This window comes from Schistocerca gregaria, chromosome 11, assembly GCF_023897955.1.
Source record: "Schistocerca gregaria isolate iqSchGreg1 chromosome 11, iqSchGreg1.2, whole genome shotgun sequence".
NCBI lineage: Eukaryota > Metazoa > Arthropoda > Insecta > Orthoptera > Acrididae > Schistocerca > Schistocerca gregaria.
The window spans coordinates 136,873,022-136,900,851 of record NC_064930.1 but is presented as its reverse complement, the minus strand read 5'-3'; the positions used below and the strand labels follow the sequence as shown (position 1 = coordinate 136,900,851).

The 27,830-nt window shown below is 43.8% G+C and overlaps 1 protein-coding gene across 1 annotated transcript in view; it reads left to right on the top strand.

The window, feature by feature from the left end:
* Nucleotides 1-27,830, top strand: part of LOC126295000 (6-phosphogluconate dehydrogenase, decarboxylating) — a 122,918-nt gene that overhangs the window by 51,136 nt on the left and 43,952 nt on the right. The window contains exons 3-4 of the mRNA XM_049987254.1: nucleotides 2,106-2,350; nucleotides 14,349-14,525. Of these exons, the coding sequence (XP_049843211.1) occupies nucleotides 2,106-2,350; nucleotides 14,349-14,525 (422 nt within the window). The remainder of the gene's footprint in view (nucleotides 1-2,105; nucleotides 2,351-14,348; nucleotides 14,526-27,830) is intronic.

The window sequence follows — 27,830 nt, the reverse complement described above, 5'->3', positions numbered from 1 at the left end:
TGCGTCACTTTCTACTTTTGACCAGACATAACGTCTGAGATACGAAAGAAATAATAATAAAAATAATAATAAAAATAATAATGTTTCCACTCACTTGTCCATAAACAAAAACACTCCCACATTAACATAACAGAAATGAATAGACGTTAATTTTCAGCATATACTTCATCGGTTGGCAACAAATACATGTACATAAAGAAACCAAACAGAATGAGATACAAAGTAGTCATGTCTATATTAGTCACAAAAGACTGATGTGCAACACAGCAACAAGGGCAAACATAATGAAAAGTGGTAAGAAAAATGTTTGAAACACAAAAACATTTCTGTTTCATAAATAAAGAGTTAGTGTGACCAGATGACAGAAAACGCTGATGCCAACTAAAAACACGAATAACCGTAAGTAATCACTCACCTACTTAAAAGCGAGAAGTGATTTTTTTATAATCTACGAATAATACACATCAAAACAGAAGTACATCATGTATCATTATTGATCACACTGATGATGCCTTAAAGTGAAAAAAGGCAAGCGTGTCTGGGAAAATAAAACACTGCAGCAAGAGAATTTGTTTTTATTTACAAAACAAATACACACATCAAAAAAGTTTTGCATCGCTTCGGTTCTGAGAGCTCTTGGACGTGTACAGGAAATTGGAAGAGAGATCAACATAAACATCATTTCGGCCCTCTTTATTGCTCAGGAAAACCACACATTGCATGTTGCACCACCATACAGCGGGACCTTCAGAGGAGGTGGACCAGATTGCCGTACTCACCGGTACTTCTAATACCAAGTAAAACGCCCTCTTGCATTCACACGTGCCTGTGTCCATCGTGGCATACTATCCACAAGTTCATACAGGCACTGTTGGTCTTGATTGTCCCACTCCTCAATGGCAATGCGGTGTAGATCCCTCAGAGTGGTTGCTGGGTCACGTCGTCCATAAACAGCCTTTTCCAATCTATCCCAGGCATGTTGGATACGGTTCATGTCTGGAGGACATGCTGACCACTATAGACGAGGAATGTCATTATCCTGAAGGAAGTCATTCACAAGATGTGCATGATGGGAGTGCGAATTGTCCCCCGTTGAAATGAATGCCATGACAATATGCTGCTAATATGGTTGGACTATCGGTCGGAGGGTGGCATTCACGTGTCGTACAGCTGTTACGGCGCCTTCCATGGCCACCAGCGGCGTACGTCGGCCCCACATAATGCCACCCCAAAACAGCAGGGAACCTCCACCTTGCTTCACTCGCTGGACAGTGTGTCCAATGCATTAAGCCTGACTGGGTTGCCTCCAAACGAGTCTCCGACGATTGTCCGGTTGAAGGTATATGCGACACTCATCGGTGAAGAGAACGTGATGCCAATCCTGAGCGGTCCATTCGGCACTTTGTTGGGCCCATCTGTACCGCGCTGCACGGTGTCCTGGTTGCAAAGATGGACCTCGCCATGGACGTCGGGAGTGAAGTTGCGCATCATGCAGCCTATTGCGCACAGTTTGAGTCGTTAGATGACGTCCTGTGGCTGCACGAAATGCATTATTTAACATGGTGGCGTTGTCAGGGTTCATGCGAGCCATAGGTAGTGGTCATCCACTGCTGTAGTAGCCCTTGGGCGGCCTGACTGAGGCACGTCATCGATAGTTCCTGTCTCTCTGTATCTCCTCCATGTCCGAACAACATAGATTTTGTTCATTCACAGACGCCTGGACACTTCCATTATTGAGAGCCCTTCCTGACACAAAGTAACAATGCGGACGCGATCGAATTGCGGTATTGACCGTCTGAGCACGGTTGAACTACAGACAACACGAGCCGTGTACCTCCTACCTGGTGGAATGACTGGAGGTGATCGGCTGTCGGACCCCCTCCGTCTAATAGGCATGGTTGTTTACATCTTTGGGCGGGTTTAGAGACATCTCTGAACAGTCAAAGGGACTGTCAGTGATATAATATCCACAGTCACTGTGGATCTTCAGGAGTTCTGGGAACCAGGTTGAAGCAATACAGTTTATGATGCGTGTATAACCTGTCATTTGCTTGCCTGTCTCCCCTCGGAAGGTGAAGTAATTGTGTGTGTGTTTGTGTATGCAGCTGGGCAGGCAGTGGACGACTTCATCGAGAAGCTGGTGCCACTACTGGAGAAAGGCGACATCATCATCGATGGTGGCAACTCGGAGTACCACGACACGGAGCGGCGCACCAAGGCGCTGCGCGAGAAGGGCCTCCTCTTCATCGGCACCGGCGTGTCTGGCGGTGAGGACGGTGCACGATACGGGCCCTCCCTCATGCCCGGCGGCGACAAGGGTGCCTGGCCGCATGTCAAGGACATCTTCCAGGTGCGTCCAGGGGTGTAACGCGGTCTCTTACTTCCTCTTCACCCTCCCCTCCCCTCGCCTCCCCACCCCTACCTAAAAGATAACCTGTGCCGTGACCACCACGTTTAGCATTCCACAGATCTCTCCGATTCAACAGCAATAAACAAGCTAGAATGAAATTTTCACTCCACAGCAGTGTGTGTGCTGGTATGAAACTTCCTGGCAGATTAAAACTGTCTACCGAACAGAGACGTGAACTCGAGACCTTTGCCTTTCGCGGGCGAGTGCTCTGACAGAGCTACCTGAGCATGACGCACGACCCGTCCTCGCAGATTTAATTTCGCCAGTACCTCGTCTCCTACCTTCCAAACTTCAAAGAAGCTCTCCTGCGAACCTTGCAGCATCAGTTGGTAGAGCACTTGCCTGCGAAAGGCAAAGGTCTCGAGTTCGAGTCTCGGTCCGGCACACAGTTTTCATCTGCCAGGAAGTTTCAATAAACAAGCTGCAAACATTGTAAGAAAACCTCAACAGGCACAACTTTCAAAGTGAAGTTTATGGGAGAATGGTCCCAACCGTTTTAAATCGAGACAGGCGTGTGACAGGGCAGTGGATTGTCTACAATATTATTTAACTGTACCTGGCAGAAAATTGTGAGATTTTGGAATTCCAAACTTGAAATTCGCGGGATTAGCCCAATCTGTGTAGGAAGAAAATTGGGAGGGATCGAAGTCAACTGCTTGGCATTTGCTGATGATTTTGTGATACTTTCAGAGAACTTATAAGAAGGGGCCATACAGATCGACCTACTAGAAAGGATTCGGATCTCAAAAAAGACCAAATTAGTTAAGAGGGGTACGACGTCAAACGGGCCGACTTGGAGCAGGAGAGTCACCGCAGTACATTTTAATTTCTGCTGTCTATACTTTTACAAATAAATTCATAAAACTTTGTCACCATGACCAGGAAGGATTGAGGACTCTCACTCATCGCAGTGGAAATTCAAAAACGTAGGAAAATACCTTTTTTTTTTACATGTGAAATTTCATCATCTTTTTCACTTACTACTGGCTGCATTTGTTGCTATAGGTACACTTTTCTTCATAAGGTAAGAGAGATTCTTTGATGAATTTTTCATAGCATACAAACAGTAGTTACAGGTGTATGAAACTCTAGAATTTTCCAGATCTATTAAAAAATTGTGGAAAAAAATTGAGATAATTAATTATAAAACTTGAGTTTTTTCTAAACATGAAGTTGAAACTGTAACTGTTCATTCATTTTTTCATAAATTAAATAACTTCTAGAGTTTCATACACCTGTAACTATGGTTTGTATGCTGTACAAAAGTCATCAAAGAATCTCTCTTGCTTAGGAAGAAAAGTGTACCTATAGCAACAAATGCAGCCAGTAGTAAGTGGAAAAACTGATGAAATTTCACATGTAAAAATAAAGGTGTTTTGTTATGTTTTTGAGCTTCCACTGCTATGAGTATGAATCCTGAATCCTTCCTGGTCATGCTGTTAAAGTTCTATGAATTCATTTGTAAAAGTATAGACAGTGGAAATTAAAATGTCCTGTGGTGCCTCTCCTGTTCAAAGTCGCCCCTTTTGACATCCTACCCCCCTTTAAGGGACAAACATGGACCACAATTCCTTGAAACAGAGACTGGAACGATTGAGAGAGTAAAAAAATTCAAATACTTCGGTGAAGCCGTACGAGAGTGCGGACTGGAAAAAGCTGCTGCGGGGAACCGGATCTCAAAAATGGAGAGAGCTTACAGATTAACTAAAAACATTTTCAATAGAAGGTGTGTTCTTTTGGAATCCCAAAATAAAGCACTACAATGCTATGGAAAAAAGAGTGCTTGTATGCCAGCGTATGGCTCTCAATGAATTAAAAGTTGGAAAAGCTGGAGATACTAGACAGAAGAATGTTATGGAAAATCGTGGGTCTGACCCAGGTCGAAACTGTCTGGAAACTTTCTAGCAACAATTAAATCTACATAAAGATGGAGAAAATCTGAGGCCGTCAAAGTGAGAAGTTTTGTACTTCTAGGACACCTGTACAGAATGACAAACCCAGACTAACCAAAAGGATATTAGGCTACTTGTGGAAAAAGAAGACTACTAAGACACGAGTTAAGGAAGCTCGTAAATATCTGGAAACGTTCAACATTAGGTGAGTTCAGATGTTAAATATGGATACATTTCGGACTGTGCTTCAAAATTCAAAAGGCTTTAAAGTCTAAAAGAACTAAGAAAACTGGAAGACCCTGGACGGATGAAATAAAGCAACAGCACAGCGCCCATATGAAGGAGTACCAAAGAAAGAGGAAACTTCAGACAAAGAAGAAATGAAAATGTGGCATGATCCTAACTGGTAAATTTGCAAATAAAAAGAAGTATGTGTCGGAAATTGAAGTACTGATTAATATTAAAAATTACAATAGAACTTCATTATAACGACATTGGTTGCAATGACAATGTGGCTGTGTCGTCGTGATTTCTGTGGTACGGCCGCATTCCTCTTAAGGCTGCATTCACTTTGGCACCGACAACTGTCATCGGATGTCGTCACTCGAGGCTGCCCGACAAAATCGGCCAACAACTTGATCAAAGCACATGTGGTCTCATTTGTTGGTTTTTGATGGGATCGAGGGTGCTAGATTGAGTTAGAATCTGTTCTGTTATGAAGTAGGTTAGATTTTAACCTCCAAGGACGGGATTGGTACCACAATGATTCTGTACTTGGAGAAAAGTGCTGCAGTGCCGCATTTGCTATTAAAAAGATACCGAATGCATATAAATTGGCTACAGCTGTCTCGAAAAGAACGCTGAGAGAACTGTACACTCTTGTTGTCAGTTCTTGGAATTACACAGGAAGTTTTATGAATATGAGATAAAAGGGAAAACCTGTGCCACGAAAGTTAAAAATGCATTAACTTTGTGCCACCAATTTTCTTCTCCCACCATCGATTAGTATAAGGAGCAGCCACTACCTTTGAATCTAACATGCCGTTTGAGAAAGAAAGCAATGAGGTTTCTGATGACAGTATTATTTCAGATAGTGTAGCTTTTAGTAAAGGAAATCGTCTTAAGTTATCACAGTGTCTTTTTAGTGCATTTGCATGAAGCATAGCTTCAAAATTTAGTATAGAAAAGTTTTAACGCTCCGTGGTGTTTGGGGTGCAACAGTGAAGATATTCGCTTTACATTAGTCTTGGGGCATCATAAATAGCGTAGTGCACACACAAACTTTGTATTTCTCAGAATGTGGTGTAGGCTTGAATGTTGGAAAGATGTAATCACCATATGTCAAAAACCTAAGTGTCATGTCTTTCCTTGAGCCAGAAGTGAGTTTTTAATGTATCAGATTTTTTAACTGAGCTCTAATCAAACCTCTAGAAGTATTTGAAATTAGCTTTCATTATCCGAAAGTGTTTCACATATGAGCTTTCGGCATTACATACTCAACCTTATCAGTGATGACCATGAAAGGCAAGATTATAAACACCATGTTTTGCTGAATTTATTTGAAGTTGTGCGAAGACGCATTAATTAACCTTCAATGACTGTTATTTAGTGTATGTATGAAAGATAAACAAAGCTTAGGGTAAGATACTCCAAATACGTAAAGCACTGAAAACTGAAACGAAATAACACCACATTTGCAAACCACTTCATGTAACAGAATCACCCCCTACTGGCATAAAAACATCAGTAAGCAGTAATAATAAATGGTAGACAGCTAATGTCCACCCACCAGAACACAAAAAAGATTAACAGCAGTAATTTTGAGCATAAGATATGCCATCCTGCTCATTTGAGCAAATTATTTTTTGAGTTTCTAATTCACACCTAAACCTGTGAGATCAGTAGACAGATTCCTAACTATATGTCGATAATGATACTTCTATCCTCAGGGTGCTGCAAACTCATTCAAGAAAGATTTGAGCATCAGTTTCTCACAGCTCATATGTGAGAATGTCAGTTGATTTGACCGAAGAAAACAAAAAGATTCGAATTTCGTCAATTGTCATCCAAAGTGTCTGGCAGTGAGATCGGGTTCAGTGTGACTGCACTCGTAGTGGTGTACTGATTTGAAAAGATCGGCTGTCTTCGACCTGTGCTGGTCTTTGGCGGAATTCGCTGATATCGGTGCCACTATGACTGCAGCCTATGTAGGGTCGCCATCTGTCCTGATAGATCAGGACAGCTACCCTTAGGGACTTTCTTGTCCCAACATATCAACAGGACCTAATTTTGTCCTGGTTGTATATAATGCTGTTGTGGGTACGGCCATGTTTGAACTTGACTCAAACTGTTTGAACATTTTACGACACAGTTTGGGAAATCTCGGGTTCTGTTCGATCTTTTGGTTGGCCAGTGATCTAGTGACTTGTGCTGGTTGCTGTCACAATGAACTGTCCTAGCATAGTTTAATTCACCACGTTTTCACATTAAAATAACAGTTGCACACGGGCTGCGATATTGTATGGGGAGGCGTCACATGTGGCTGTGGCAAATAAATAAATAAATAAATAATAGATTGCAATCGTGGTTCTGTTTACTTCCCGGGCTTTCGCTCATCCTACAATCTGGTAATGTCTGATGATACTATCTTGAAGACAGGTCATTCCAATGTTATTTATGCTTGCAGTAAAAATTGCAATCACTTTATTAAGATACGTTTTGTTTGTTCAAAATTCAATTGTTGGTTAGTTGTCTTGACTGTTTCATCCGAATGTTGCTGTCTTCTTTTCAAAGTGATTAAAATCTGGTAAAGTTGTTATTGAAACGTGTGAACAGGGATTGAATTGCTCATTTGTAACCTACTAGGTAAATCATTACCAGTTCTCATAATATAATAAAATTTTATATTGGGTTCAGTCAAGCAGTATTTTTGCAGAACAACATTTTCATCTATTTCTCTTGGCTTTACGTCAAAATTGGTGTAAATATTTATTTACCCGTACATACTGTATGAGAACTTGTATTCCAAATTTGTTAGAACGCAATAGGCAGTTGTGTTAACAGGTGCGCCAACTGGACGCAGAGTTAATCACAACTGCATGAACTATCTCGGCACGCCTCCCAGGCGACCCGTACTCCTATCTCATGCCACCCATCTTAAGTGTCTGTCACTGTGTCTGTGCTCAATGCTCACTACTTTGAGATTTCCACTGGACGTTGTCGTATTTGTGCATGCCCATTGAAGAAGGTGGATTCATTGCCAATAAAGGTGAACCAGTTACATGAATGTGCAATGTCTGTTCTTTCGGGCATGAAAGAATGGACATCATGTATTCGTATAAACTTACTGTAGCTTACGAAAATGCCTAAGATTTGTAAGAGAAAGTGCCACTTTTCAGATGGTACAAAAGAGTGACATTTTGTTAAAAGGATCTATGGATCAGGAAGTGGTGTATGAGATTTGTAGCGGTTTCATCTCAGTAACTTGTGGGGGGATAAGGCAGATATCAGGCATCAAATTTCTACGAAAATCTTACAAATAGATTCGCAGTAGCATTGACATCAAAGCCTAGTTTTATATTCGTGATTAAAGAAGGTACCCAAGAAGAATCTCTCACTGCTGCTGTAGAACTAACAACGGCTTGTAAAGTTACCAAGCATCAGTCCTTCAGTTCTCTCGACTGTGCCGTAAAACTGAATGCCACAATATATTCTGACTCCCAAAGTCACCACAAAGCAGTCTACAGCCAGGATCAAAGCAACAGTGATTGTTCAAAATATTGTCGCACTGCATTCTGCGTCCAAATGCATAAAACAACCGAAACAACTTCGATTTTATAGCAAACACACTGTTGCATTGAATCACAAGGCTTAAAGATGTTTCCTTTACTTATTCAATACTTTACTGAAACTGACTGAATCCAAAAGAAGCTGAAGTTTGATTCACTGAATAACAAAACATCGGAGACAGTTGCAAAGTTTTCTCTAGATACTTTGACAGCTACAGATTCTTTGGAGACAATACCAACAGCAGTTTTGGAGGGGTTTGTCGACACGGCCAGAAGAATGTTTTTCATCAAATTCAAGGAAAAACTAGGGAAAAAATTTAGAAGGAATTGGATGCCTTGCCCATATTCTCCCATTACTATATCGAGTGCTGACGAGTCCTCACTGCCGACATGGAATTAATTGTCACGAAATATTTAATTATTTTTCAGTATACTCTGTAAGGACACAGAAACCGAAAGAGTGCTACTTATACGTTGTTGTGAGTCATCAGGCTCTTCTATCTCGTCCAAAAACAAGGCGGTTGTGGTCAATACCCTCATTTGAGAGAATTCTCTGCTTTGGATTCCATTAAAACAATTTTTAACCCCGAAGACAGGCCATGTAAAATTTCAAATAGTTTCAGTACCCTGGTCAGTGAAATTTACTTCATCTTACTTACTGAATCATTATGTTCATCAAAATCTTGGGGGTAAAAATTGTGAATGGATACAAAGATATGATTACAGTAGCAGATTCAGAATGATGTAAGTTGCAGTGGTTCTTCAGAGATGAAGAGGTGTGCACAGGATAGATTAGGAGCTGCACGAAATAAGTCTTCGGACTGAAGACCACAAGAGCAGTAACAACATTATCCAAGATTTTGTAAATGCTAGGAGGGACTTCTTCAGAGTGCTATGTTAATATTTCTTAAGTTACGAGGGTGTGTCAAATGAAAACCTTAACAATTTTTCGAAATGTTGTTTATTGTGCAGAAGTGAGACAAAGCTGTATCGCTTTTCAACATAATTTCCACCACACTCAATGCAATTCCTCCAGCACTTACAAAGTGCATAAATTCCTTTAGAAAAAAATTCTTTTGGCAGTCCGCACAACCACTCGTGCACCGCGTGGCGTACCTCTTCATCAGAACGGAACTTCTTTCCTCCCATTGCTTCTTTCAGTGGTCCAGACATATGCAAATCACTTGGAGCAAGGTCTGGTGAGTATGGTGGATGAGGAAGACGCTCAAAATGCAGGTCTGTGATTGTTGCAGCTGTTGAACGGCAGTGTGGGGCCTTGTATTGTCATGTTGCAAAAAGACACCCACTGACAGCCATCCACTTCGCTTTGATTTGATTGCACATGATTTTTAGGAGATGTGTGTATGATGCATTGGTGACAGTGGTCCCTCTAGGCACGTAATGCTCCATAAGGATAACTTTTTCGTCCCAAAAGTGTCATCATAACCTTCTCTGCTGATGGTTCTGTTCTAAACTTCTTTGGTTTTGATGAGGAATGGTGCCATTCCTTGCTCACTCTCTTCGTTTCCGGTTGGTGGAAGTGAATCCAGGTTTCGTCCCCAGTAACGATTCTTGCAAGGAAGCCATCACCACCTCGTTCAAAGCGCCAAAGTAGTTCTTCACGAGCATCGACACGTCGTTCTCTCATTTCAGGGTTCAGCTGCCGTGGCACCCATCTTGCTCAACTGCTGCAATGTTCTGTGTAGTCACAACTCGTTATGCCTGGCCTGAACGAGGAGCATCTTCCACTGAAGTCACACCATTTGCGAACTTCCTACTCCATTCGTAGACTTGCTGCTGTGACAAACACGCATCACCTTACTGAATCTTCATTTGACGATGAATTTCAATAGGTTTCACACCTTCACTGTGCAAAATCCAAATAACAGAACACTGTTCTTCCGTGGTGCAAGTCGCAAGTGGTGCGGCCATCTTTATACTGACACTGCGACGGTATGTGTGCATCTGCACTATGTTGCCACCTACAGGCCACTCTTCACGCTGTTCGTAGCACGCTTTCCATCTTACAGGATAACGGATTTGTCATTACAAATTTAAGGTTTTGATTTGACTCACCCCTGTAGAATAAAATAGTTGTAAGAATGGGTTTTGAAAAACTTAATCATAAGAATTTAAACTGAAGTATACAGTTGTTTGTTGTTTTCTTCAGTCCTGAGACTGGTTTGATGCAGCTCTCCATGCTACTCTATCCTGTGCAAGCTGCTTCATCTCCCAGTACCTACTGCAACCTACATCCTACTGAATCTGCTTAGTGTACTCATCTCTCGGTCTCCCTCTACGATTTTTACCCTCCAAGCTGCCCTCCAATGCTAAATTTGTGATCCCTTGATGCCTCAAAACGTGTCCTACCAACCGATCCCTTCTTCTAGTCAAGTTGTGCCACAAACTTCTCTTCTCCCCAATCCTATTCAATACCTCCTCATTAGTTACGTGATCTATCCACCTTATCTTCAGTATTCTTCTGTAGCACCACATTTCGAAAGCTTCTATTCTCTTCTTGTCCAGACTATTTATCATCCATGTTTCACTTCCATACATGGCTACACTCCAAACAAATACTTTCAGAAACGACTTCCTGATACATAAATCTATACTCGATGTTAACAAATTTGTCTTCTTCAGAAACGCTTTCCTTGCCATTGCCAGTCTACATTTTATATCCTCTCTACTTCGACCATCATCAGTTATTTTGTTCCCCAAATAGCAAAACTCCTTTACTACTTTAAGTGTCTCATTTCCTAATCTAATTCCCTCAGCATCACCCGATTTAATTTGACTACATTCCATTATCCTCGTTTTGCTTTTGTTAATGTTCATCTTATATCCTCCTTTCAAGACACTGTCCATTCCGTTCAACTGCTCTTCCAAGTCCTTTGCCGTCTCTGACAGAATTACAATGTCATCGGCGAACCTCAAGGTTTTTACTTCGTCTCCATGAATTTTAATACCTACTCCAAATTTTTCTTTTGTTTCCTTTACTGCTTGCTCAATATACAGATTGAATAACATCGGGGAGAGGCTACAACCCTGTCTCACTCCTTTCCCAACCACTGCTTCCCTTTCATGCCCCTCGACTCTTATTACTGCCATCTGGTTTCTGTACAAATTATAAATAGCCTTTCGCTCCCTGTATTTTACCCCTGCCACCTTTAGAATTTGAAAAAGAGTATTCCAGTCAACATTGTCAAAAGCTTTCTCTAAGTCTACAAATGCTAGAAACGTAGGTTTGCCTTTTCTTAATCTTTCTTCTAAGATAAGTCGTAAGGTCAGTATTGCCTCACGTGTTCCAACATTTCGACGGAATCCAAACTGATCCTCCCCGAGGTCTGCATCTACCAGTTTTTCCATTCGTCTGTAAAGAATTCGCGTTAGTATTTTGCAGCCGTGGTTTATTAAACTGATAGTTCGGTAATTTTCACATCTGTCAGCACCTGCTTTCTTTGGGATTGGAATTATTATATTCTTCTTGAAGTCTGAGGGTATTTCGCCTGTCTCATACATCTTGCTCACCAGCTGGTAGAGTTTTGTCATGACTGGCTCTCCCAAGGCCGTCAGTAGTTCTAATGGAATGTTGTCTACTCCGGGGGCCTTGTTTCGACTCAGGTCTTTCATTGCTCTGTCAAACTCTTCACGCAGTATCGTATCTCCCATTTCGTCTTCATCTACATCCTCTTCTATTTCCATAGTATTGTCCTCAAGTACATCGCCCTTGTATAAACCTTCTATATACTCCTTCCACCTTTCTGCCTTCCCTTCTTTGCTTAGAACTGGGCTGCCATCTGAGCTCTTGATATTCATACACGTGGTTCTCTTCTCTCCAAAGGTCTCTTTAATTTTCTTGTAGGCAGTATCTATCTTACCCCTAGTGAGATAAGCTTCTACATCCTTACATTTGTCCTCTAGCCATCCCTGTTTAGCCATTTTGCACTTCCTGTCGATCTCATTTTTGAGACGTTTGTATTCCTTTTTGCCTGCTTCATTTACTGCATTTTTATATTTTCTCCTTTCATCAATTAAGTTCAATATTTCTTCTGTTACCCAAGGATTTCTAGCAGCCCTCGTCTTTGTACCTACTTTATCCTCTGCTGCCTTCACTACTACATCCCTCAGAGCTACCCATTCTTCTTCTACTGTATTTCTTTCCCTTATTCCTGTCAATTGTTCCCTTATGCTCTCCCTGAAACTCTGTACAACCTCTGGTTCTTTCAGTTTATCCAGGTCCCATCTCCTTAATTTCCCACATTTTTGCAGTTTCTTCAGTTTTAATCTACAGGTCATAACCAATAGATTGTGGTCAGAGTCCACATCTGCCCCTGGAAATGTCTTACAACTTAAAACCTGGTTCCTAAATCTCTGTCTTACCATTATATAATCTATCTGATACCTTTTAGTATCTCCAGGGTTCTTCCACGTATACAACCTTCTTTCATGATTCTTAAACCAAGTGTTAGCTATGATTAAGTTGTGCTCTGTGCAAAATTCTATTAGGCGGCTTCCTCTTTCATTTCTTAGCCCCAATCCATATTCACCTACTATGTTTCCTTCTCTCCCTTTTCCTACACTCGAATTCCAGTCACCCATTACTATTAAATTTTCGTCTCCCTTCACTATCTGAATAATTTCTTTTATTTCATCGTACATTTCTTCAATTTCTTCATCATCTGCAGAGCTAGTTGGCATATAAACTTGTACTACTGTAGTAGGTGTGGGATTCGTATCTATCTTGGCCACAATAATGCGTTCACTATGCTGTTTGTAGTAGCTTACCCGCATTCCTATTTTCCTATTCATTATTAAACCTACTCCTGCATTACCCCTATTTGATTTTGTATTTATAACCCTGTATTCACCTGACCAGAAGTCTTGTTCATCCTGCCACCGAACTTCACTAATTCCCACTATATCTAACTTTAACCTATCCATTTCCCTTTTTAAATTTTCTAACCTACCTGCCCGATTAAGGGATCTGACATTCCACGCTCCGATCCGTAGAACGCCAGTTTTCTTTCTCCTGATAACGACATCCTCTTGAGTAGTCCCCGCCCGGAGATCCGAATGGGGGACTATTTTACCTCCGGAATATTTTACCCAAGAGGATGCCATCATCATTTAATCATACAGTAAAGCTGCATGTCCTCGGGAAAAATTACGGCTGTAGTTTCCCCTTGCTTTCAGCCGTTCACAGTACCAGCACAGCAAGGCCGTTTTGGTTAATGTTGCAAGGCCAGATCAGTTAATCATCCAGACTGTTGCCCCTGCAACTACTGAAAAGGCTGCTGCCCCTCTTCAGGAACCACACGTTTGTCTGGCCTCTCAACAGATACCCCTCCGTTGTGGTTGTACCTACGGTACGGCCATCGGTATCGCTGAGGCACGCAAGCCTCCCCACCAACGGCAAGGTCCATGGTTCATGGGGGGAGGAGTATACAGTTGTCAATATGTAAATAATCCCAAAAATCCCACTGAAACCCAACTTAACCCACTCGTTTGCTTTTCAATAATAATAATAATAATAATAATAATAATAATAATAATAATAATAATAATAATAATAATAATAATAATAATAATACTGGGGTTATTCCTAACCCTGCTGCAGTCTGAATGTTGACCTATGGACTTTGTTCACCATTGCTCTTGAGCATTATTGATATTTTGAATCAAACTGTCATATAACTAGAATTTCCAATTTCTTGTACTTGACCCACATTGCTCTCAGCCCCTCATATAGTGAATTGCTGTAATTAATTAGTGTGTTTAGTGTCATGTTTCCCAGCACAGTCACTACTGAAAAAAGTTTTATTTTTCTAAATCTTTGGGAAAATGTGCACAGTGTTATTGTTTAAAATAGCTGAAGAAGTGTGGTAGTTTATAGAGCATTAATTTTAATCAGAGCTAACTGTGTGTATTTTTAGCTGAGCTGTATCTAATACAGCCCTGAAAAATGCTGCCACTTTTATCCTCTATCTAAAAAAAGAAATACTCGTTTCCTCGTCGGGTTTTGACAGTCAGATAACGACATAAATTATGGCCGTACTTAATATCTGAATCGAAGCGGTAGCATAGCTGGGATGCCACAAAGAGACTAGCTTCAAAATAGAAACATTCCTGACACAAATTTTCGGCATTATTCTGTTCACCATATCTCAAAACGGACACTAAAGAGATCCCCCCCCCCCCCCCCTCATTTAGTGTTTCCATTTCATGTCATAATTTTTTCCCCTCTTCTCTGTGCAGGGTATAGCGGCAAAGGCGAACGGGGAGCCGTGCTGCGACTGGGTGGGTGATGGCGGTGCGGGCCACTTCGTGAAGATGGTGCACAACGGGATCGAGTACGGTGACATGCAGCTCATCTGTGAGGCCTATGACCTGATGCGGCTCGCACTCAAGATGGACCACCAGGAGATGAGTGACGTGAGTACTGCCCCGCGCCGTACTGCTGTGGGGTCTATCTTACAGATCTGCCCCAAAGACAGGTTTTGAAAGTGTGTAATTTTCCTCAAGTTTTGTTTCCATTATCAAACATCTCATAGCAGTCTCAGTGCTGCCTTACCTTTTCCTATGTCAAACTGATCATCCTGTAACAGATCCGACACTTGGTATTCCATCCTTTTGTTACTTATTTGTCGAGCAATTGGGATATGCGAACAGTTTAAACAGTTCCCGCATTTATCTGCCCTCATTACCTTCGGGATTGTGTGAATGATACTTGTTCTGAAGTCTGATGCTGTGACTCCTGTTTCAGAGATTGCACACGTGAACTGTATAATCTTTTGTTTGTCATTTACCTCAATCTTCTCTCTCTCTCTCTCTCTCTCTCTCTCTCTCTCTCTCTCTCTCTCTCTCTCTCTCTGCCATGTGGCTCTAATTCCATCTCCTGTGGCAACTTCTTGATCTTAGTACAGCATGTGCACCCTTCATCTTCAGTTTTTTGTTGGATGTATTTCAATTTCTGTCTTTCCTTGTAGTTTTCACCCTCTGGTGCTACCAAATTTCTCTTCTTGATGATGCTGTGAAGAACCCTCTCAGTTCTTATCGTACCTGTTGATAGTCTGTTTGTCATTATTGGAATAACTGTGCTGGGAGGCAGCCTAACAACTAACACAAAAGAGATGGAATTGGTGTGAAATTTACACAATGAGAGACGGTTACTACTTGCAGTACTGCAATTGAAGCATGGATTCCTGATGAAACTAGATTGGTGCCATGAACAGTCTTCCCTGTACCGTAAGAAAAATACAGTGCTATGCACAAACACCAAAATCACAAAAATGTGTTTTATATCTTAATGTGTCCATGGAAATTTTTAGTGTCTGATTTTGCAGCAAACTTGGTGCTTAACAAAAACTCAGTTGTTCGATTATGACACATATATATTTAATAGTATGTATGGAATGTAGTCGAATTATTTCGGGTGATGCTGAGGGAATTAGATTAGGAAATGACACTTACAGTAGTAAAGGTATTTTGCTATTTGGGGAGCAAAATGACTGATAATAGTCGAAGTAGGAGGATATAAAATGTAGACTGGCAATGGTGAGGAAAGCGTTTCTGAAAAAGAGAAATTTGTTAACATCGAGTATAGATTTGTCAGGAAGTCGTTTCTGAAAGTATTTGTATGGAGTGTAGCCATGTATGGAAGTGAAACATGGACGATAAATAATTTGGGCAAGAAGAGAATAGAAGCTTTCAAAATGTGGTGCTACAGAAGAATGCTGAAGATTAGATAGGTAGATCACATAACTAATGAGGAGGTATTGAATAGGATTGGGGAGAAGAGGAGTTTGTGTCACAACTTGACTAGAAGAAGGGATTGGTTGGCAGGACATGTCCTGAGGCATCGAGGGATCACAAATTTAGCATTGGAAGGCAGCGTGGAGGGTAAAAATCGTAGAGGGAGACCAAGAGATGAATACACTAAGCAGATTCAGAAGGATGTAGGGTGCAGTAAGCACTGGGAGATGAAGAAACTTGCACAGGATAGAGTAGCATGGAGAGCAGCATCAAACCAGTCTCAGGACTGAAGACCACAACATCAACAACAACATATTTAATAGAAGTCACTATTAGGTTGCACTGAGATCATTAAATTTCTGTTGTTGCCGATCAAGTAGTCCATCCATTAAATCTTGATGATTAGCACATGTATATTTGAGATGTCTTGCAGGATGTAAGAAATTACTGCCTCTTCCTATGATTGCAGGCAAAAGTGATGCTTATAAGGGAATATAGTACTCTCAAGCTAGATTGAAACAAAAGTCGTTAAACAAATCGAATATTCTCTGGACATTGTTCTTATGTTACAAAGATAATTTTAAAAACCTATTTCTGCAGTCATCTTTGGCAACGTACAAATTTCTTATTACTAATAAGTAAAAGAAAACATTCTTAAAAATTAATAACTAGAAAAAATAAAAAGGTATGATATTGAGAGCTAGTTGTTTAGGTATTGCACACAGTCCACTTAAAATTAAGCACCCTTCCATAGCACCAAACATTTCAGTACTATTTTCCAATTTTCCCATTACCATACAATGTTGTGCTCCAAATACAGATTTTCAGAAATTTCTTTCACAAACTAATACCAAAGTTTGACACTAATAGACCTCTTTTGGCCAGGAATTCCCTCTTTGCTTTTGCTAGTCTGCTTTTTGTAACGTAGCAGAATTGCATAATTTGACATTGCTTCTCTGCAGCATAACCTAAGTTATATATTCTTCTCTGTACTTGGACTAAACATGGGTAAGCAGTGTGTCTCGTCTCTTAGTGTAAAAAATATTTATAGACCCATCATACTATGTATAAAGGTATGGCAGACTTGGTAATGACATAATATAAAAGGTGAAACTGATAATCTTGTTCACCTCATTACTTTTGTCTTTCTTCAGTTCTCTCTCAATCTATTCTGTAATCGTTATACCAGTGACCAGTAAATTTATCCCAAAACCTCTGCCTCCTTGCCAGTCACAGTAAAAATTTCATCCACCACCGTGATTCCAACTGGCATACATCAGTTGGACACGTACATCAGTTGGACACGTCAGTATGGACGTGTTGTAGTGACCTGAGCCACAGATATGGCATTAATGGTTCCAGAGATTAGCTTTCACATATAGACCAATGAACAAGATGGGGACTTCTACTTTATAATATGTATGGGTGGTTCCAAGGTGCTCTGCCATTCACTGGTAGATGGCTATGGCATCATTCTAACAGTGGGGAATTAGTATAATTTATCATAGTTCAGTCATCTTACATGGAACATCTATAAATTATCTACAAATAGATTTCAAAAAGTTTTGCACAGCCGTCTCTGATTTTTTTAATTTTTATTTTTTTATTTTATTTATTTATTTATTTATTTATTTATTTTTTCTTGCGGGAGGTGAATGAAATTTTTTGTGAACATACTTAAAACTTTTAGCTATACATTGAGCCTGCTCAGTTTACCTCCGTCAGCATGTGACACATCTGGCCCAACGTTCTTTCCATGATGTAAATGCACTTTGGTAAAATTCTGGAGACTGACTTTTACACCATCGCTTGACACAGGAAATAAGGTCTTTCTCACTATAAAATGTTTTAGCGCGCAGGTGAGCCTTCAGACAACCAGAGAGGTAAAAATCAGATGGAGCAAAGTCCGGACTGTAGGGAGGATGAGCAACAATTTTCCAACCCATTTTCCTGATTTTTCTCTGTCATAAGGTCTGTGTGTGGTTTGGCATTGTCACGGTATAGTCTGATGAGCTGACCCTGAAGCTGTGGTCTGTTGGTCTTGATGGCACATCACAGCTTGTCCAATGACAAACAGCAACAGTCCTGGTTAATTGTGGGCCCAGCTTCCAAAAAGTCAATGAAAAGGGCACCACAATGATCCCTGCTGTTCGTGAAAGTTTTGGATTCTTCTTCCGAGGGGAATCCAGATGATGCCACTGGGTTTTGCTGATTGGGTTTTGCTCTCAGGTTTGGACAGAAACAACCATGTTTCATCCTGGGTAATGATGCCATCGCACACATTATTCCTCATTATTTCCATTTCTCTTGTCAGTAATCTAGGCACCCACTGTGCACAGATTTTTCTGTATTTTAGTGACTGTACCAGTGATACCACACGACCCAATGATGAGTCATTTCAGCAAGTTGTCATGTCGTCACAAATTTGTCATTTTGGATGATTTGATCAATGGTGCCCTTCTTCACATCACTCACTGCCGTCGACGGTCTACCACATCGTGGGTTGTCCAGTTGAGAGAAATCACCTTCTTTAAACCTCTGCAACCATTGCTGGATACTGCTGCAATCCACTGTGTCCTCTCCACAAACAGGGAGCAAGGAGCAACTTCCTGTGCATTGATGTGGCAGAGTCATCGCCAGTCTCAAAGAGGAACTCCATCGCTGACCATTGTTGCAACAGGACATCTATTTCACCTCTAAAGAAAAGAAAATTCTTTTATATACCAACTTATAGCTAAATGTTCAAAGCACGTTCACAAAAAATTTCATTCCCCTCCTGCAAAAAATAAAGTTAGACACTACTGTGCAAAACTTTTTGAACGCCGTTTGTACATGAATCTTCCTTGTGAATCACTGTAAAAACCGTATCAAAATTCCTACCATAAAACATCGATTTGAAGAAACATGTTAAGTGCACACACTGTCCAGTAGATTCCTGAAACTTTGAGGTAACTACAGATTGACACAGTTTATGCTCATAAGCATCATGAAAAATGGTAGGATGTCTGTTCCTACACAGTTTCAGTGGCAGGGGTGGAGCCAAGATTGCTCTGACTCAGGGCTTTTCGTTCCACCTGTAAGAGAGCAGTAAAGTTTAGAACCTACAGCAGTTACAGTTTTAGAATACATAATGGGCTCAAACTTAATTCACTGCAGTTTGTCTCTCTGGAAGCTGATGCTAATGCATTTGGAGACTTAAAATGAATACAGAAATAATATACATAAACAGCACTATAAATTATTGTATATAATTTGGATAAAATTATGACTTTAGATTTGGAAACTAAGAGGCATTATTTCAATATTTGTATGTTTTACAGCAGCAGGGCATTGCTACAGAACAAAAACTGATGTATTCCCAATGTGTTTAGAACCTTCCTGAACAGTCAATTATTTCTGTTCATTTTTGTGCAATTAGTTCATTCCAAAGACAATGCAGCTCACTGTAAGGTCGGAGAATTAAAACAGTATAGCTGTGTGCAGCATGTTTTCCTTAAGTGAAAATAAAGTTGACTGTGAAATTTACAAACATGAAAAAGTAAGTTCATCATTAAAAACTCCCTTTACCAACAGACTATCAATGGAAAAAATTCAGGTAAAACTCTGGGTACTTTACTCCTCAATCTGAATCTGCAGAAACAAACAAAAAAATTGATGTTCAATCCAGAAATTTACTAAAAGAAATTGATTTGTAGCTTGAAGAAAAGTGTTTTGTTTGTCTTTTGTGTTATTTCGGTGAGATGTTCATTACTGTTAAACCAAAATAAATGATTTTGGGCATATATGGTTTAAAATGAAAGTACATGAAATGTCAGTGACTCGTGAATAATGTTCTCGTCTTTCATTTCTAGGCGAAACCAATGTTCAGCTGAAATTAGATTCACAATATAGACACAGTTAACGCCCATAAGAAACAAGTAGAAAAGAATATATATATACACACTGCAGCACCAAAGAAACTGGTATAGGAATGCATATTCAAATACCATAAACAGGCAGAATACAGCACCACAGTCGGCAATGCCTATATAAGTCAAGTGTCTGGTGTAGTTGATAGATTGATTATTGCTGCTACAGTGACAGGTTATCAAGATTTAAGTGCCCCCAGGGGGTCCACAACTTTTTTGTGGATACGTGCGTAGCGAGCACGGGACCCCGAGCTAATGTGGCCCTCCTTCCTTTCCAGGCTGCATACGTTCCCTTTCCGCATCACCCCCCCCCCCCCCTCCCCTCAATCACCTCTGTCTCTTTCCTTCCCTTTCTGCCCCTCTGGGAGTATGTTTTGTGCCTACGTCCGGAAACGGATGCTCGAAAATGTAACCCATTCTTTGCTTTCTCTGCTTGCAAATCTTCGTCCTTCCTTTGTCCTTCTCTTCTCCTTACCTCTTCTCTTTACCCTTTCTCCGCTGTGGTGTTTGATACCTCTCTTCTTTCCTTTCCCTTTCTTTGTTTTTCCCTTTCTCTTTTTTTCCTCCCTGTGCGTGTCTGATAGCCGACCCACGCATTTCGGTGAGTAGCAGGTGACGGGGTAATGCGTAATTCCCCGCCCCGGGTAGACAAGTAGGACACTTACGTACACCCTGGTAACGGCCAGGCCCAGGGAAGGGTGATTACCTGAGCTGATACCTTTCAAAAGTGCTGATTGCTCCCTCCGTCTATTTCTCAGGAGGTTTGACCTGAGGTGTGAACAATCACCTAAGGCGGGAGTGCACTCGGAGAGGGCCCCCACAAGGGAGGAGCGCATCATCGGAGACGCCAGTAATCATTGGGGATTCTTTGGCAATGGTTTCCTCATCTTCCACTATGTCTGCTCACAAGTGTAAGTTCCTTGTTGTTTCTCGGTCTGACGAAGGTCATGACTTCTCCACAGTCAACCCTTTCATTATTCAGAAAGGTGTCGATGCAATTGCAGGTCCTGTGAAGTCTTGTTCCAGATTACGGAGTGGCACCTTGTTGTTAGAAACAGTCAGTGCCCTCCAGGCACAAAAATTGCTGCGTACTTCACTGCTCCACACCTTCCCTGTAAGGGTGGAAGCGCACCGCACCACACTTTAAATTCCTCACGTGGGGTCGTTTATACACACTCCCTCGACGGATTGTCCGCCGAGGAAATTCAACACTACCTGTCTGACCAGGGCGTAACAGCTGTTCGTAGAGTCATGAAAAGGGTTGACACGAACATCGTTCCAACCCGTACTGTCTTTTTGACATTTGACAGAGTTCAGCTCCCATCGAAAATAAAAGGGGGCTATGAGGTAATTTCTGTTCGCCCCTACGTCCCAAGCTCTACGCGTTGCCCCCCCAGGGGGCTCGCGGTCCTTTCGTGAGTACGTGCGTGGCGAGCACGGGGCCCCGAGCTATTGCAGCCTTCCTTCTTTTTCCGGGCTGCATTTCCTTTCCCTTCCCCTCCTTTCCTGTCCTTCATCCTTCCCTCCGACCTCTCCTCTCCCTCTCTTGGTGTCCCTACTTATGGTGTCCCTACTTATGGTGTCCCTACTTATGGTGTCCCTACTTATGGTGTCCCTACTTATGGTGTCCCTACTTATGGTGTCCCTACTTATGGTGTCCCTACTTATGGTGTCCCTACTTATGGTGTCCCTACTTATGGTGTCCCTACTTATGGTGTCCCTACTTATGGTGTCCCTACTTATGGTGTCCCTACTTATGGTGTCCCTACTTATGGTGTCCCTACTTATGGTGTCCCTACTTATGGTGTCCCTACTTATGGTGTCCCTACTTATGGTGTCCCTACTTATGGTGTCCCTACTTATGGTGTCCCTACTTATGGTGTCCCTACTTATGGTGTCCCTACTTATGGTGTCCCTACTTATGGTGTCCCTACTTATGGTGTCCCTACTTATGGTGTCCCTACTTATGGTGTCCCTACTTATGGTGTCCCTACTTATGGTGTCCCTACTTATGGTGTCCCTACTTATGGTGTCCCTACTTATGGTGTCCCTACTTATGGTGTCCCTACTTATGGTGTCCCTACTTATGGTGTCCCTACTTATGGTGTCCCTACTTATGGTGTCCCTACTTATGGTGTCCCTACTTATGGTGTCCCTACTTATGGTGTCCCTACTTATGGTGTCCCTACTTATGGTGTCCCTACTTATGGTGTCCCTACTTATGGTGTCCCTACTTATGGTGTCCCTACTTATGGTGTCCCTACTTATGGTGTCCCTACTTATGGTGTCCCTACTTATGGTGTCCCTACTTATGGTGTCCCTACTTATGGTGTCCCTACTTATGGTGTCCCTACTTATGGTGTCCCTACTTATGGTGTCCCTACTTATGGTGTCCCTACTTATGGTGTCCCTACTTATGGTGTCCCTACTTATGGTGTCCCTACTTATGGTGTCCCTACTTATGGTGTCCCTACTTATGGTGTCCCTACTTATGGTGTCCCTACTTATGGTGTCCCTACTTATGGTGTCCCTACTTATGGTGTCCCTACTTATGGTGTCCCTACTTATGGTGTCCCTACTTATGGTGTCCCTACTTATGGTGTCCCTACTTATGGTGTCCCTACTTATGGTGTCCCTACTTATGGTGTCCCTACTTATGGTGTCCCTGCTATTCTCCTGACCTTGCAATTCGGCCTTGTTCTGTAATTCCTTCATCCTTTTGGTATTCTCTGGTCCCCTCTGGGGTTTGACCTCCATCACTAAATTTTCTTCCGTAGTGTGAGCCATTTGGGGAAGAGCACCTTACCCAGTGTCTCCGGCGTGTGCCATCATCATTGATTCCATCATTTCCTTTACGTCGTTGTTTGACGCTAGGGTCCATAGCCAGCACGGTAGCCAGCTCGTGTGGTGGGGTCGCTATGTACCCTTTTGGTTGAGCCCCCTGAAAACACAGGGATCACACGTCTGATACCTGAGCTGTGACCTCCTCAAGTAAGCCTAGGAGTGGTTGCTTGTCGTCCTGGAGCATCGGAACTCCCAGCAATGGCCGCCGTGCCAGACGGCCCTTGCTGTGGCTGGGTGGCGCCCATGAGGAGAGCCCCTGATCGGAGTGGGTGGTATCAGGGCGGACACTATGCTCATGAAACGCATAAGAGTCCACAACTCTGGCCGTTCTCCGGCCGTCTCTTTGACTGGAAAAGATTCTTCACGTGCTGCTTCCTCTGCCCCTTCCGCCTTGCCTTCCGTGGCTACCCCCTGGGAGGAGGGCCAGGCTCGTCGGCTGGGGGCGAAACCTTTCCCTCGCTATCTGGTTTGCGCCAGAACTGATGGGGATACTTTTACTCATACGAAACCTATGTTTTTTGTTGAACACATCGAAGACAAGTTTGGCGAGGTGGACTCTATCAGCAAGATGCGGTCTGGGTCGCTGTTGATTAAAACCGCTTCAGCTACCCAGTCTGCAGCTCTCTGTGCCTGTACCCATCTTGGTACGATTCCTGTGTCAATTACCCCACACCAGTCCTTGAACATGGTGCAAGGTGTAATTTTCCATAGAGACCTCCTCCTTCAATCTGATGAGGAACTTCGGGACAATCTAAGCCGGCGGGGGGTTCACTTTGTTCGGCGGGTTCAGAGGGGTCCGAAGGACAACCGCGTTGACACTGGTGCCTTTATCTTGGCCTTTGAAGGGGACACCCTCCCTGAGAAGGTCAAGATTATGGTCTATCGGTGTGACGTGAAGCCATACATCCCACCACCTATGCGATGTTTCAAGTGTTTGCGTTTTGGCCACATGTCTTCGCGCTGTTCGCAGGCCCCCCTCTGTGGTGACTGTGGACATCCGTTCCATGAGGGAAGTTCCTGTGTTCCCCCTCCTGTGTGCGTAAATTGTCGTGGGAATCATTCTTCACGGTCACTGGATTGCCCAGTGTATCAGAAAGAGAAAAAGATACAGGAGTATAAGACTCTTGATCGTCTCACCTATACCGAGGCCCGTAAAAAGTATACACGCCTTCATCCAGTGACCCTGACAACTAGTTATGCTTCAGTAGTATCTTCACCCCCTCCTCCTCATTCCTTACCCCAGTCCCGAACCCCTTTCCTCCCCCCTCCCCCTACGGTTCCCACACCATCCCCTCCGGGCACCGCTTCCTCTCCCCGGCTGGAGAAGTGTCCTGCTTCTTCGGCGTCTGCCGGTCATGGGCGCCCCTCGCGGGATCCCCCTTCCCGGCACCTTCCAGGCCAAAGGTCTGCTGCCACGCGGCCACCACGAGAACCACGGTCTGCGGGCCCCCAGATCGCCCGCTCTCTTTCTGTTCCCGATCTTGCTGTGGCTGGCTCCATTTTGTTGCACAGCCCTCCACGATCCCAAGCAGAAAGAAAGAAGAAGCACAAGTCCCGGGACAAGGAGTCTCTGGTATCGCCAGAGGTCTCGTCCCCATCTTCACAACCTAACTCTGACCTGTTATTCATGGATGTCGCCCCCTCCTTGTCGGTGACGGGTGGTGACCCACCGGCATGACTGACATTAGCCTGTTCACCCCCCAATTGACTCATCGTTCTTTGGCTATCCAATGGAACTGTAATGGCTATTACCGTCACCTACCGGAGTTGCAATCCCTTCTTTCGTTTTACTCTGCGGCTTGTGTGGTTCTACAAGAAACTCATTTTACTGGTGGTCACTCACCAACCCTCCGTGGCTTCCGTGCTTTCTGTCGAAATCGGGTCGGCCCCCTACGGGCGTCTGGCGGAGTTTGCACGTTGGTCCGAACGGACATTGCCAGCACGTGGATTCCTCTCCAAACTACATTGGAAGCAGTTGCTGTTAGGATCCACCTGGACTCTGGGGTCACAATTTGCAATCTGTATCTCCCTCCTGACAGAACTCCTACACCTGCCTCCTTAAGTGCCCTCCTTCAGCAACTTCCTTCTCCCTTCCTTATACTTGGCGATTTTAATGCACATCATCCCTTGTGGGGCAGTGCATTTCCATCTAGTCGGGGTCATCTCATTGACCAGTTTATTACCGACCACGACTTGTGCCTTCTTAACGATGGCTCCCCTACCCATTTCAGTGCCGGTCATGGTAGCTTTTCTGCCATTGATCTTTCTCTCTCTTCTCCCTCCCTCCTCCCTTCCCTACAATGGTCACCGCACGACGACCTTTGCGATAGTGACCACTTCCCGTTGATTCTCTCGCTCCCTTCCCGCTCCCCTATGGACAGATCACCTCGTTGGTCCTTCAAACGTGCCAATTGGCCTCTGTATACTGCACAGGTCGTTTTTTCTCCCTCATTGTCGGATGGTATTGATGATGTCATACGTGACATGTCTGACGCGATTGTTCACGCTGCTAGCCTTGCTATCCCGCGCTCATCTGGACCATTTCGCCGCCGGCAGGTCCCTTGGTGGAGTTCGGACATTGCCGTTGCCATCCGTGATCGCCGTCGAGCTTTGCAACACCTTAAGAGGCATCCATCCGTTGCCAATCTTATTACATTTAAACGCCTTCGCGCAAAAGCCCGTTACTTAATCAAACGGAGCAAACGGATGTGTTGGGAACGCTTTGTTTCTTCCCTCGGTTCTGCTGTCCCTCTGTTGCGGGTATGGGCTACACTTCGCTCTCTCCAAGGTTGCCATCGGCAGTCTACCCTCCCGGGTCTTCACCTCCCGGATGGCCTTTGCACGGACCCGTTGATTCTCGCGGAACACCTTGCGACCCATTTTGCAACAGCGTCGGCATCAGCCTCCTATCCGGCTGTTTTCCTTCCCCAGAAACAGCGGGCCGAAGCTTCCGCCTTATGTTTTACCCCCAGCCAGTCAGAATCATACAACGACGCTTTTACTGAATGGGAACTTCTTTCCGCACTCTCCTCTTCTCATGATACGGTCCCTGGCCCAGACTCCATTCATAACCAACTGCTTCAACATCTCAGTGCTCCACAACAGCGACATCTTCTCCGGGTATTTAACCGTATTTGGCTCCAGGGTGACTTCCCTTCTCAATGGAGGGATAGCATCGTGGTTCCCGTCATTAAGCCCGGTAAGAACCCCCTGTTCGTCGACAGCTATCGGCCAATTAGTCTGACGAACGTTGTTTGTAAGTTACTTGAACGGATGGTAGCCCGTCGGCTCACTTGGGTCCTCGAATCTCGGTGTCTGTTGTCCCCTTACCAGTGTGGCTTCCGAGAGGGACGGTCTCCGATCGATCATTTACTTCGCTTGGAATCCGCAGTTCGGCAGGCCTTTTCCCAGCGCCGCCATTTGGTTGCTGTATTTTTCGACCTTCGGAAGGCCTATGATACGGCTTGGCGCCATCATATCTTACTTACACTTCATGAGTGGGGTCTTCGGGGCCCACTCCCGATTTTTATCCGCCAGTTCTTGTTTCATCGTTCGTTTAGGGTTAGGGTTGGTACAGTTTTAAGTTCTCCGCCAACCCAGGAGAATGGCATCCCTCAGGGTTCCGTATTGAGTGTACTTCTGTTCCTCATTGCTATAGATGGTCTTGTGGCCTCCGTCGGTCCTTTGGTCACTCCTGCTCTGTATGTGGATGATTTCTGCATTTGGATTAGTTCCTCTTCGATGGCCGCTGCAGAGCGTCAGCTCCAGGGTGCTATACGGCGTGCCTCTGCATGGACCATCTCACACGGATTTCAGTTTTCTCCTTTAAAATCGCGAGTGGTCCACTTTTGTCGCCGTGTGACAGTCCACCCCAATCCAGAGCTCTATCTCAATGCACAACGATTACCTGTGGTCCCACAGTTTCGTTTCCTTGGCCTTCTTTTCGACAACAAGCTCACTTGGCTGCCTCATATCAGACGCCTGAAGATAGGATGTTTCCGTAAACTAAACGTCCTTCGCTTCCTTGCCCACACCTCTTGGGGTGCTGACCGTTCCACTCTCCTCCACCTTTATCGGGCCTTAGTGTTGTCTCGCTTGGACTATGGTTGTCAAGTTTACGGTTCAGCTGCCCCTTCTACATTGCACCTCTTGGATCCGGTCCACCATCGTGGTATCCGTTTGGCCATCGGTGCCTTCCCGACTAGCCCTGTAGATAGTCTCCTGGTTGAGGCTGGGATCCCCCCCCTTTCCGTTCGGCGCTCCCAGCTCTTGGTTTCGTATGCAATCGCTGTCCGTTCCTCTCCCACTCATCCTTCCTATTCTATCCTGTTCCCTGCCCAAGGAAGTCGCCCACCTGACTCCCGCCCTCGGGCGGGTTTACCGGTTGGGCTCCGCCTAGCGTCTCTTCGCCGTGATTTTCAGCTTCCTTCCTTTTCCTGTATCCCACGTTCCCTCCCCAACACACCTCCTTGGTTAGTTCCTCGGCCCCGAGTTCGGATGGATCTCTGCCGAGGTCCGAAAGATTCCGTTCCCCCGATGGTGTTCCGTTGTTTTTTCCGCCGCATTTTATCTGAGTTTCGGGATGCTGTTGTTTTTTACACTGATGGCTCTAAATCTGCTGATCGTGTGGGCTATGCCTTCACCTCCTCTGTAGGTATGGAAAATCATCTCCTGCCAAATGCATGTGGGGTGTTCACTGCGGAATTGATGGCGGTCTCCCGGGCCCTGGCCTTTATTAAACAGTCCAAGCTCAATCGCGTTTTGTTATGTACAGACTCAATGAGTGGCCTTCAGGCACTTGACCAGTGTTTCTCCCGTCATCCCTTGGTCTCCTCCATCCATGACCATCTCGCTGATCTCCACCATGCTGCTTGTTCTGTTAGCTTCCTTTGGGTCCCTGGCCATGTGGGCATCCAAGGAAATGAGCTTGCTGATCGTTTGGCTGGGGGAGCAGTCACTTACCCCCCATTCCCTGTCACCCCTCCTGTGGCGGATTTACGGCTTCATCTCAAATCCCACTTTGCGCAATCATGGGCCACATCCTGGGAGGCTACCTCCTTGTCTAATAAACTTCGTGCGATTAAGGTGACACCTGTCCCATGGCGTTCTTCCTTACGCCTCTCGCGAAAGGACTCGACCACCCTCTGTCGTCTTCGCATCGGCCATACCAGGCTGACCCATGGTTTTCTTTTGCGTGGTGAGCCACCCCCACTTTGTGGTTGTGGAGCTTTCC